The sequence below is a fragment of the Ictidomys tridecemlineatus genome, chromosome 8 (genome assembly GCF_052094955.1).
Source record: "Ictidomys tridecemlineatus isolate mIctTri1 chromosome 8, mIctTri1.hap1, whole genome shotgun sequence".
NCBI classification, from domain to species: domain Eukaryota; kingdom Metazoa; phylum Chordata; class Mammalia; order Rodentia; family Sciuridae; genus Ictidomys; species Ictidomys tridecemlineatus.
The window spans coordinates 87,509,857-87,522,177 of NC_135484.1; the positions used below are offsets into that span (position 1 = coordinate 87,509,857).

At 35.8% G+C, this 12,321-nt stretch overlaps 1 protein-coding gene across 3 annotated transcripts in view; it reads right to left on the bottom strand.

Moving 5' to 3' along the window:
• Window positions 1-12,321, bottom strand: part of Col19a1 (collagen type XIX alpha 1 chain) — a 315,752-nt gene that overhangs the window by 174,250 nt on the left and 129,181 nt on the right. For all 3 annotated transcript variants that reach the window (XM_078019810.1, XM_078019809.1, XM_078019808.1), the window contains 2 exons: window positions 2,077-2,130; window positions 418-453 (listed from right to left, as the gene is read on the bottom strand). In XM_078019810.1, the coding sequence (XP_077875936.1) occupies window positions 418-453; window positions 2,077-2,130 (90 nt within the window). The remainder of the gene's footprint in view (window positions 1-417; window positions 454-2,076; window positions 2,131-12,321) is intronic.

The window sequence follows — 12,321 nt, forward strand, 5'->3', positions numbered from 1 at the left end:
CTTAAATAGGTAGGGTTTGGGTAATTATAGTTTGCTTTGTTCCTTTATAATTTTCAGACAAAGTAGAACTACTTTGCTTCCATTTACTTTTAATAAAATTTTTATTTAAAAAAGAATGCTTAATCAAACATTTAAGGGACACAATTATGAACTCTTTGAAGATAGAAAAATTGCTCAGGGTAGATATTGATTATAGGCTTTTATAGTAACTACCTGTATGACTTCAGGTTAAGTACTTCACTGTTAAGAGAATATATCCCATATTTAAAATGTGGAGGTTTGGCTAGATGTACTCTAATGTCATTCTCATTTTTTAAAAAACTCTGTGATTCAAATTCTAGTTTAGCCATGATATGGTATAAATAATAAGCAGAGTAATAGATTTCAATTTTAAATTTTGAATTCAAGAATACTTACAGTTAAGGCTGTTGGTCCTGGAGGCCCCATGTCTCCCTAAAATAGATGAAAGAAAGTTAAAATTATCAATAATCCCTCTTTTGCACATTATTTGTAAGTTTCTGAGTGGATAGAAGCAATGCCTGTAGGTAAATATTGAAGGACAGAAATACTGAATTTATCTTGATAAAAGTCTCTGCACGATGAAAAATTTATTATGTGTCCTTTAATTCTCATGATATAAAAATTGCCTTATGCACCCACATGCTTTTTGCAGCAGCCGAGATTGTTTTGAAAAGCTAAAATAATCTAATTTTCTATTCTTTTGACTACTAATTCAAAATTAGGAAAAAATATCTTTTCAAATATGGTTACTTGCCAATGGAGCAGCTGGGAAGTGTCACAGTGACAGATAATTTTTCTGACAAAGTTAGTATAAGGATCAGCAGAAATAATAAGTGGATCTCCCCACTTCATGCCTCCAGCTGCAAGAAACAGTTCCCACGGCCTCTTCTAAGCTCTGCTGAATTGGCATTGCCCTTGCCATCAACTGTAAGAGGCTCTGCCTATATTTAAGAGGCTCTGCATATATTTATGCATTTTCAAATGATGAAATTGCTTTGCTGACCTATATGAATACAAATTTTCAGGTGTATATGTTAATAAACCATTAAAAATCTTTAAAAAAATGGTTAATTTAAAAGTTCACTATTTTCCACTGTGTCACTTCTGTGCTTATTGTCTCGGGAACTCTATTTCGTAAGAACTCTCAATCATTCTGACTGAATATCCTTGCTTATGGTTCTTGTTTAGTTGAATATTATGGGGTTCATAAGTCTATCCTGTATGGCAAAGGGCACTAGGATTTTGTATTCTCCTTTTGAGAGTAGCCTTAACTTCTTTTTTTTTCTCACCAAATTTAGCTAACTTAGAAGTCAAGACTTACTAAATTGTGTTTCATTTTTTGGTATGTGGGGGAAATTGAGTTAAAATAATTGATAATTGTTAATGGATATTGCTGTAGCTTAAGTTAGTCACTAAGAACAAATTTACAAGATCACCTTCAACGCAGAGATAAATATTGAAGATAGATAAGGATTTTTAAATGTGCTGAAAGCCAAGAACAAAATACAGTGCAAAACATACACATTAACAATTTTCATCAAGTTGAGGTCGCCTAATGACCTTATTCAACACGACTCTTGCTTGTACTATTCCTTAATTCTCTTTTCAAGGTTACTGCCAATAGACCATTAACAAATAGCATATGGGAAAATGTGGCAGGAAATGGAGCATTTAGACTAAGACTGAGATTTCAAGTTAGATTCTTTATTCCCAAAGCCACCTGCTTCACAATTATGGTGGCAGCTCAGTATTGTTGGCTGAGTTCCCCAATATAAGACACCTTTGCTAATTTAAGATTGACTACAGCATGCTGTTAAGCAAGGGTAAGAAAAGGGAAATCTTATAAACACCAGTTAAGTCAACTAGCAATTGCACATTTAGTCTCTTCAAACTAATTAAATGAACCAAACGGCTTTGTTATTGTTGATATGCTTTTAATGTCTTTGGTTAGTTTTAAAATGTTTTTGACAATTAAATGGTATCAACAAGAAGTCACTGCAGAGGTTTCTGATGTTTTCTTAAGAAAAGGTTGACACATTTTTGGTAATACAATACCTTTTCTCCTTTTGGACCAGGTGGACCACGAGGACCCAAGTCACCCTTCAAACCCTACACAAAGATAACCAATATGATTTTTTAATACAGGTCATAGAAAGATTCAATTTCAAACAAGTCATTAGTAACAAGATAAATCATAATTTACTGAACTCCCAAATCCCATTCTTCCTTTTGTGGTATAGAGAAAAATAAAGACAACTGGCACTAAAATGATAAGCAACATCTGCGCTGTGGTGGGTACAGATACATTAAATCAGCACGAGTTCTCAATACTGCATATTTGTGCAACTTTGCTTCCTGCTAAAATGACATTAATTCACCATCTGGGAGAACATCATTTAGATCTATATGAGCTTTTAAGTATCCACTTTGGATTAAATTTGTGGATGTTGTAAATACCTCTGATTTAGCATTGATTTGGCCTTTATAAAGCTTGCCAAAATATTCAAGAGTTAAATCAAAAACATTTTTACATCTCTATCAAGAAATTTAATTGTGGGGGAAAAAGGAATGAAGGATGCATTCTTTTTCTGTCAATCACAATGCAGGGGCTAAAATGTAATCCCTTTCCTGTTTTAAAGTGTGCTTTAGTGTTCTAATTCCTTTCTTTTTTTAAAACCTGGATTTATAAAGATATCAAGTGGGACTACAAAAGACATAGACAGACTATCAGATATATATTTTCATGAATCCTCTGGACTCTTTGGTGTTTTCATGGGTATTTAGTTGATCTGACTTGGAAATGACAGCTTTCGTGAATACCACAATAGATTTCACTGGAGGAGATCAGTTCTACAGCTGAAAGTATTCACAGTGTAAATGGAAAGAAAGTTAGATAGACATATCCTCACTGTGTGGTAAATAGAAAGAAAAATCTTCCTTCATCCTTTAATTTAACACATTGGGTGAGTGAAGAACAATGATGGAAAAAGGAAATATTCTGAAGCCACACCACACATAGTAAATCCAAGTGTCTTACTGTTGCTCACTCAGGGATCCAGCTCTTACTGCCCTGACATTTTGTAGTGAATAAATAGTGCCAAATGCCAGCATCTGTAGCTACTCAATCCAAAACCAGAAATGGATAGAAGGAAACAAAAGAAAACCAGATACTTAAAATAATCTTGTTGCAGAAAGCATGTGGAAACTTGAATTTTATACATTAAAAAAAAGTTTTAATGAATGAAAACAACATCTAATTGGCCAAAAGATTTTGTACAGTTGTATAAATGCTTTGTGAACAAAAACCATAGTTATATATATTTTTCTATCATTATTCTGGAATAGTTACAAAAATAAAGAGTAATAAATAAATAAATATATTTGAGATATATTATTATTATTTGACATATCCATTGCTTCTAAAATCATATATGTTTTCAGAGTAAAACTTGGCAACAGCATATCCTAACTACATGGGGGAAGACAATCGTCATTTCTGGGAATAGATTTTTATCATCCATTCATCCATTTATCCAATAAACATGTACTATATCACTGGTGTGCACTCATTCTTCTAGACTTCAATCTGCACTGTCCATTACAGTACCCTAAGTACAGGTAGCTCTGAACTCTTAAAATGGGACTATTTGAACTGAGATGTGCTATGAAAGTAAAATGTCATTAGGTTTCTAATATTTGCTGTAATAATGTAAAATATTTCATTAATAAATTTTATATCAATGATGTGTTGAAATGGCAACATTTGAATATAATGAAATAACTGAAATATATTTTTAAAAGTAGCTTCAACTGCCTTATTTTTTTGCCTTTTCTTTTTTTTATTGGTTGTTCACAACATTACAAAGCTCTTGACATATCATATTTCATAAATTAGAACCAAGTGAGTTATGAACTCCCATTTTTACCCCAAATACAGATTGCAGAATCACATCGGTTACACATCCACATTTTTACTTACTGCCATATTAGTGACTGTTGTATTCTGCTACCTTTCCTATCCTCTACTATCCCCCCTCCCCTCCCCTCCCATCTTCTCTCTCTACCCCATCTACTATAATTCATTTCCCTCCATGTTTATTATCCCATTCCCCTCACAACCTCTTATATGTAATTTTGTATAACAATGAGGGTCTCCCTCCATTTCCATGCAATTTCCCTTTTTTCTCCCTTTCCCTCCCACCTCATGTCTCTGTTTAATGTTAATCTTTTCTTCCTGCTCTTCCTCCCTGCTCTGTTCTTAGTTGCTCTCATTATATCAAAGAAGACATTTGGTATTTGTTTTTTAGGGATTGGCTAGCTTCACTAAGCATAATCTGCTCTAGTGCCATCCATTTCCCTGCAAATTCCATGATTTTGTCATTTTTTAGTGCTGCGTAATACTCCATGGTGTATAAATGCCACATTTTTTTTATCCACTCATCTATTGAAGGGCATCTGGGTTGATTCCACAGTCTAGCAATTGTGAATTGTGCTGCTATGAACATCGATGTGGCAGTATCCCTGTAGTGCGCTCTTTTAAGGTCTTCAGGGAATAGTCCGAGAAGGGCAATAGCTGGGTCAAATGGTGGTTCCATTCCCAGCTTTCCCAGGAATCTCCATACTGCTTTCCAAATTGGCCACACCCGTTTGCAGCCCCACCAGCAATGTACAAGAGTACCCTTTTCCCCACATCCTCGCCAGCACTCGTTGTTGTTTGACTTCATAATGGCTGCCAATCTTACTGGGGTGAGATGGTATCTTAGGGTGGTTTTGATTTGCATTTCCTTGACTGCTAGAGATGGTGAGCATTTTTTCTTGTACTTGTTGATTGATTGTATGTCCTTCTCTGTGAAGTGTTTGTTCATGTCCTTGGCCCATTTGTTGATTGGGTTATTTGTTTTCTTATTGTCTAATTTTTTGAGTTCTTTGTATACTCTGGATATTAGGGCTCTATCTGAAGTGTGAGGAGTAAAAATTTGTTCCTATGATGTAGGCTACCTATTTACCTCTCTTATTGTTTCTCTTGCTGAGAAAAAAACTTTTCAGTTTAAGATAATCCCAATTTGTTGATCCTTGTTATTAACTCTTGTGCTATGGGTGTCCTATTAAGGAATTTGGAGCCCCACAATATGTAGGTAGCAAAAACAATTCTAAGCAGGAAGTGTGAATCAGGTGGTCTAGCGATACCAGATTTCAAACTATATTACAGAGCAATAGTAACAAAAACAGCATGGTACTGGTACCAAAACAGGCGGGTGGACCAATGGTACAGAATAGAGGACACAGAGACTAATCCACAAAGCTACAACTATCAAGTTGATAAAGGAGCTAAAAGCATGCAATGGAGGAAGGATAGCATCTTCAACAAATGGTGTTGGGAAAACTGGAAATCCATATGCAACAAAATGAAACTGAATCCCCTCCTCTCGCCATGCACAAAAGTTAACTCAAAGTGGATCAAGGAGCTAGATATCAAATCAGAGACTCTGCGTCTGATAGAAGAAAAAGTTGGCTCTGATCTACATATTGTGGGGTCGGGCTCCAAAAATTTTTTTGCCTTTTCTAATGTGGCTGCTAAAAAAATGTAATATATGTTTGTCTTGAATTTGTGGCTTTCATTTTATTTCTATTGGATAATACTGTCTTAGAGAAATAAAAGAATCAAAAGTTGGTAAATATTCTCTTCATAACCTCCTTTCAATCAGGTTTTCCTCAGCCCTCTTGTCAATGAGCTCTAAACTTCACCCCACTTTCTGTCCTTGGCATGCTCAGGCCAGTTATAGCAAGAATCTTGCTGAGTCTATTTAGGAAAAATCTCCCAACCTTGATATCTGTTTGTCATCCTCTTTCTTTGCTATCTAAGATACTGGCCTATGTTTAGTAAGAATTTTCTTATATCAGGTCATCCAAGAATCACCCCACCCTTGATATCTCCTCTTATGAAGTTTCTACCCATTGGCCCCCTTTCTCTACTTATTAACTATGGAATGCCCCCTTGCCCTTGTTGTATTTGGATTCGAGCCCAATCTCTCTCCCTTACTGAAGTTCCCCTTCTGCAATAGTTTTGAATAAAGACTTTCTTGCCATTAAAAAAATAAACAATAGAATAACTTTTTTCTTTAACAAAATCAAGGTTCCTGCCCTCACGGAACTCATAGGAGGAGGGAGACTGACAACGAACAGGTCCACAGGCTGACTGATGAGTGGAGGGGAAAGCTGCTACTTCAGGTAGGGTGGTCAGAAACAGCCCCTGTGTGCAGGGGACATTTGTTATTTCAGAAGAATCCAGCCATACCATGATCGTGGGGAAAAGTATGAGGGTGGTTGGAACAGCAGACAAAAAAATCCCTAAGGTGGAAGGAGTGTCACTGGCATGCAGGTGAAGAAGAGTAGGGTTGGTCATAGATCATGGCACATAGAGAACTGCAGGCCATGGTGAGGAAGAGGAAATTTTAAAAAGTGCAATGGGAAGCCATTTAAGTGTGTTGTAATCAGGAAAATAACATGGTGTTACAATTTTAAAAGTATTGCTTTGGCTATAAGGTAAAATGTGTACTTTAGGCAGCAAGAGAGCAGTAAAGTGGTTATGACAGCTTTCTGGGCAGGAGAGCAAGATGGTTGGGATGGGTGGTGACAGTGGAGATGGAGAGCCATGTTCAGAATGGGAACATACTGGTAGGCAGGACTGGTAGATGTGGGAGCAGTGGGCTGGGAAAGGGAGCTGGGTTAAGTAGCTGGCTGGGAGGTTGTGCCACTTATTGTGCTAAAAATTTATTTAAAAGCAGTTTTATGTTTTCTTGCTCATGCAAAACTATACAGAGAAAGGACAAACGTGAAAAAAAGAAATAGCTGATAAAGACCCTGAGATCCATTTATTTAACAAAAATCTACAAACATGTAAGACTAATCTATATATTCCTTATAAACATGAATATGAAAATATAATTCCTAAAAATGGAAGAGAGCAGTAAGTACAACATTTAAGAAAATGACTAACTCTGGAGTGGAGGTGGGATGGGGGAACCACACAGGCAGCTTTGAGAGGAGGATGATTTTTATTTTTTTTAAAGAGAGAGTGAGAGAGAGAGGGAGAGAATTTTTAATATTTATTTTTTAGTTTTTGGCGTACACAACATCTTTGTGTGTATGTGGTGCTGAGGATCGAACCCGGGCAGCACGCATGCCAGACTGCGCACAACTGCTTGAGCCACATCCCCAGCCCATGATTTTTAGTTCTTAAAATGATTTCTGAATTTGGTGATGTTCCAGCTATAACTATTATTCATAATTATTCATCCATTATGTACATTTCATATATTATTTTGTAGGCATAAAATAATACATTAAAAAATTCAAAGGTTTTTTTTCCTGATAAATCAATCCTAAGTATAACTTCCAGAGAAAAGACTTATTGGTAGTTGACTCAGCTAACTTTCTTGAGTTGAGTCAACCATGGCCAGGCATGGGGTGAGGAATAACATTTATAAGACAATGCAACTATTCAGTATCATCATAGATTTCTACAGGTGTGAAGAGAGCAGTTCCCCAGGATGCTCAATTCTACAAGGGTGTTGAAGACTTCAGAAACATGAAGATCAGGAGAATCAGTAGAGAAATAGCATTTTATGTATTATCTTGGGTAGTTTACTTAAGCATCCCTATAAGATAGGTAAAAGTAATAGTTATTTTGAATAGTTCTTATGAGAATCATGTTGTAAAAACATTTAGTACATGGCAGGCGCCTAACAAATGTTGCTTTTTATTCTTTAAGTACAAGTTTAAGGGATAATTAACTGTTCTTTCTGTTCTGTTTTATACTCAGTTTGATGGATAGGTAACAACTGTGCTTTAACTTACATAGGTTAAAATGCAATTGAGAAACACTGTATTCATCAAGCTTCTACTTTCACGGCCATTGAAGTGGACCCATGTAACTCATGTCCTTCTGTGACAAAGTACAATGTTGTTAAGGCCATGGCATTGTAATAAGCTCTAAGAAATAAATCAGTAATGCTTTTCTCAGGGACAGTTTTTCTCCCTGGTGAAACTATCAATGGTTATTGAGTGCTGGGGAGAAAAGGCACAGTACTCTCCAAAGAGCATAAAGCACCAAAAGGAGCAGACACTAAATTTAAGATGGAATAAGATGGGTATCTACTATGAAAGTTTTCAATAAAATTCATGTACATAAAGATACTTAAAAGCACAGCAGCTGATTCTGCATGTGTAATGTGGAGATAGAAACTCTGATCCAAAGGCAAATGGAAGCTGAACTGGAATTATAAAAGCAAGTAGACAATAAAATTTTTACTGCAAGAACTACTTCTCATGAGGTGCAGCATCCTTAAAAACCAGATGATACAAAATAATGTTATTTGTGGAAATTTTTAACCCATTAATTAACTTTGTCTCAGGTTCCACTAACTGCACCTTACTTCCTGCATTGGCAACAGCTGTCGCCAGTGGACAGCTCTGGGTTTGTAATTTCAATATTTTGTATTTAGTAGCACAAGATTGCATTGGTATAAGCAGATTAACATCATTATTTTAGAAACATCTAATGCTATTCTGATAAGGGATGTTTGAAAGACCACAGTAAAGATGCAGAGAAGACACTAAACTTAATGATGAAAATCTACTTTTCTAATATTACATAACCTTAAAAAAATCAAATAAATGAAAAGGTTTTTCTATTAGAGCTAAATGTGCTGTGTTTAACCCAGTTTTTAATAACAGCAACTGTTTTATAGCTCTTTACTATGTGGAAGACATTGTTCTAAATGCTTAATATATGATAAGTCTTTGGATCCTCCCAAAAAATCCTGTGAGGTAAGTACCATTAATATTAACATATCATTGTGCAAATAAAGACAAAAAGAATAAATAATGTACCATGCCAACTATATCATTATTAGTGCAGAGCTGGAACTTGAATCCAGGTAGCCTGGTTTCAAAGGTCATGATGATAACTATGCAATACTCCTCAAGTCTGTTCTAAGATATCACTTGTTGAATGCATCTCATATTATCAAAATCATTTAATTGTACTCTAGACTGTGTAACAAGATGAAGTTTTAAATTTTAAAATATAAATTCTAGCAATTTAATTTTTTTACAATTTCAATGTATGTTTGATATACTTTATTTAAACTATAAGGAAACTACTTATACCATAGAGAGCAAGAGAGAGCGAGAGAGAGCAAGCGAGCAAGAGATGATTAGGGGCTGTTATGGGCATTTAATATTATTTGGTAAACCTCAAGGATGCTAAACGTTCTGCTTTTGAAGGACAGACCACATGGCAAAGAACTGCCTTGCCCAAAATGCCAAGAGTGCCCTGTTGAGACTGAATTTCTATATACCTTTCTTTAATTAAGGTTTATATTTTCGGAAGTAATCTGGTTCATTTTATGGGAAAACTAGCATAGAAAAAATTATTATAAGATACATTGACATTTAGGAATATGTGATATATTACAATAAAGACTATAAAAAAAGAACGTAGAAATATTAAATCATTCCAACTTATTGTGAATTAGAAAGTAGTTCAGAAAGGAGTGAGCTGGCCCATCAAGCTTGTTCACTATGCACTCTAATAGAATATATTTGAAGTAATAATCTCCATCAATGACTTGACTTCATTTCAGATTAAAATTGCCATTTTAATAGCTTCAACCCATATTCATGTATACCTGTGCATACTGAGAGTCAGAGTGAACTGTCATAAATGCTGAATTACTTTAGTCTGCAGAGGCTATTATTTATTTTAGCATTAAAAAATAGGCAATGATGTGTAGCACAATATAGTCGGGAAAAGACTTTTCAGTCAAACACTGAGGTTAAAGGCAGATTTTACTCTTTTCTTTTTTATTATTTTTAGTTGTAGGTGGACACAATATCTTTATTTTACTTATTTATTTATTTATATGTGGTGCTGAGGATAGAACCCAGTGCCTCACATGTGCAAGGCAAACACTACACTGCTGAGCCCCAGCCCCAGCCCATATTTTACTATTTTCTAAAATAAAGTTGCTTAATTTGCTAAGCCTCCATTTGTTGTTGCCTCTGAAAATAAGGATGTTATTGCCCCCTGTTCTAGCTACCACATAAAGCTGAGCAAGGGCTGAACTTTGAATTTGTTGTATAAACAATTTATATGCTACAACATGATATTAATACTTCCACTCCTAATGGTACAATAATACAGCATCAGATTCTTTACATCAAGGGATAGTAGAGGAGAAAGAGGAGAAATTTCATTACTTTTTCTTACTTCTTGATCATGACTCCTGAATATCTTTGGCAAAATTAAGCAAAGGAAAATAACACCATCTACATATCAATTAAGTAACCAAGTGAGAAAAGTTAATGTCCTTTGTCATGCTTTATAGTGTTCTTAATGAGCTACATTAAACAATTATGGTGCTAAAGAAATAGCACCTCTGTGTTTGGGGCCTGTGAAAGACTCTTTCAGGATTCCTCCTGGGGAGAAAAGGTCATAGTCACAGGGCCTACTGGGCTCTGGGCCCTCCCAGCAAGTTTGGTTTTGTTCAGATAGGAAGTTCAGACAGTGGCAGCCAGAGAATTTGGACTTTGTGGTAGGTACTCCAACATACTGTGTATCAACTGATTAATTCTAAAGGCCTATCAGCTTACTTTCAGACAACAAAGAAAATTTCCTAATCTTTAAATTTCAGTTTTACTCAGATGTTTGGAAAAATTCTTTCTCTAATATTATTTCAGCTCTAACATTATTTTTACAAACTTTAAAAAATTGTGTTTTGCCTCTGTTATCTGAGAGCTCACATGCACAGAAGGTGGTTTTCTTTTACAACACTACAGTTTATCTTTTAGATGCTCTTACATTGCTCACAAGTTAAAAAATCCTTCCCATAAAGAATGGTCACAGTGTTGGATAATTTTTGAGTTTTCATTCTGGTTAAGTACCAAATTTATATGTATGTATCAATGATATGTAGATCCATCGATCCATCCATCTACCTACCTACCTACATACCTACCTACCTACCTACCTACCTATCTTATCTTTCACCTCTGCAATATCTCTGTGTACCTTTCCCCAAACATTACTAAATATTAGTGTAACGGGGACTTAGACTCTTCATTTGGGTCTGCAAATGTAATGTCCAATGGGTAACTAAAAGCAGGATTAAAATCTTGACATCTCCACCTCCACTTTGCATCTGTCTCCTTTGCTCTGAGTCACCTTGGATTCCAGGAACAATAGGTCTGATCCTTAAACATCCTGTGATGAGTTGAAATTACCCTCAGATAATAGCAATGTTAAGGCCCTGCATGAACAGTCCTGAGATGATGGGCAACCAAATCCCTGTTTGGCCAAGCCTGCGGGATGATGCATATTTCTGGTTCTCTTCATCTATATAATCTGGAAGCTCATGTCAGTATCCTTAAAGTCAGGGTTGAGGATATGGGTGCCCTTGTTTTCCTGGTATAGCTACAATGATTAAAGCTCCCTTCCTTCTCTTAACTATTACTTTTTCCATTTGTTTTTTGGGGTGAGTGGCTGGACCTGATTTGTTGGGACTCCAGTGTAGGACCTCTGGCATAGGATTCTGGTAACACTAGAGATTCTAAGACATAGTCTTTGATTTTAGGGAGAAACTATAAGAAGAACAGAAAACCAGGCAAAGGCCCAAACTACCCTTTTAGGACACATTATAAAATGAATCTTCACTTAGACACAGTTTGGATCCTATCTCCTCTGTGTTCATAGGAAGAACTGATATTCTCAAATGCAGTACTTCCTACATTCTGGATCCTACTACTTTTCTGGTTTTGTTTTCTCCACAGCACCTTATATATTGCAAGCATTCAAAAAAAAAAAAAAACAGAATGAAGCTTCAAATCTCATCATATTTTTCAAGTTTGGAATCTTAATAAGCTCTTTACATAAGATCAGAGGACACTTTCATCATGGAGAAGTAAGTCAGTCTAAAGTCTATCATTTTTTTAGACTCTGAGAAGTGATTTGCTCAGCTAGTGGTAGAACTGGGATACAAACTAGGCGCTGGCCTTCTGCTCCAGAACCTCTTGTGATGGGTAAGGAGGCAAGCCTGCTAGTCTGTTAAAACATGTGTCAGTGTCCAGATGTGCTAAGGTGGAGAGAGTGACTCCCCAGATAGAAGCTATTGGTACAATAGCCCATTCTTGGATGTAGGAAAATCACTTCAAAGGAGCAGAGGAACAGAAATGAGGGTTATATTTTAGATGTGAATGGAGCTTTCTGGAAACTAAACAAGGTAGTAAAACTATGTGTGA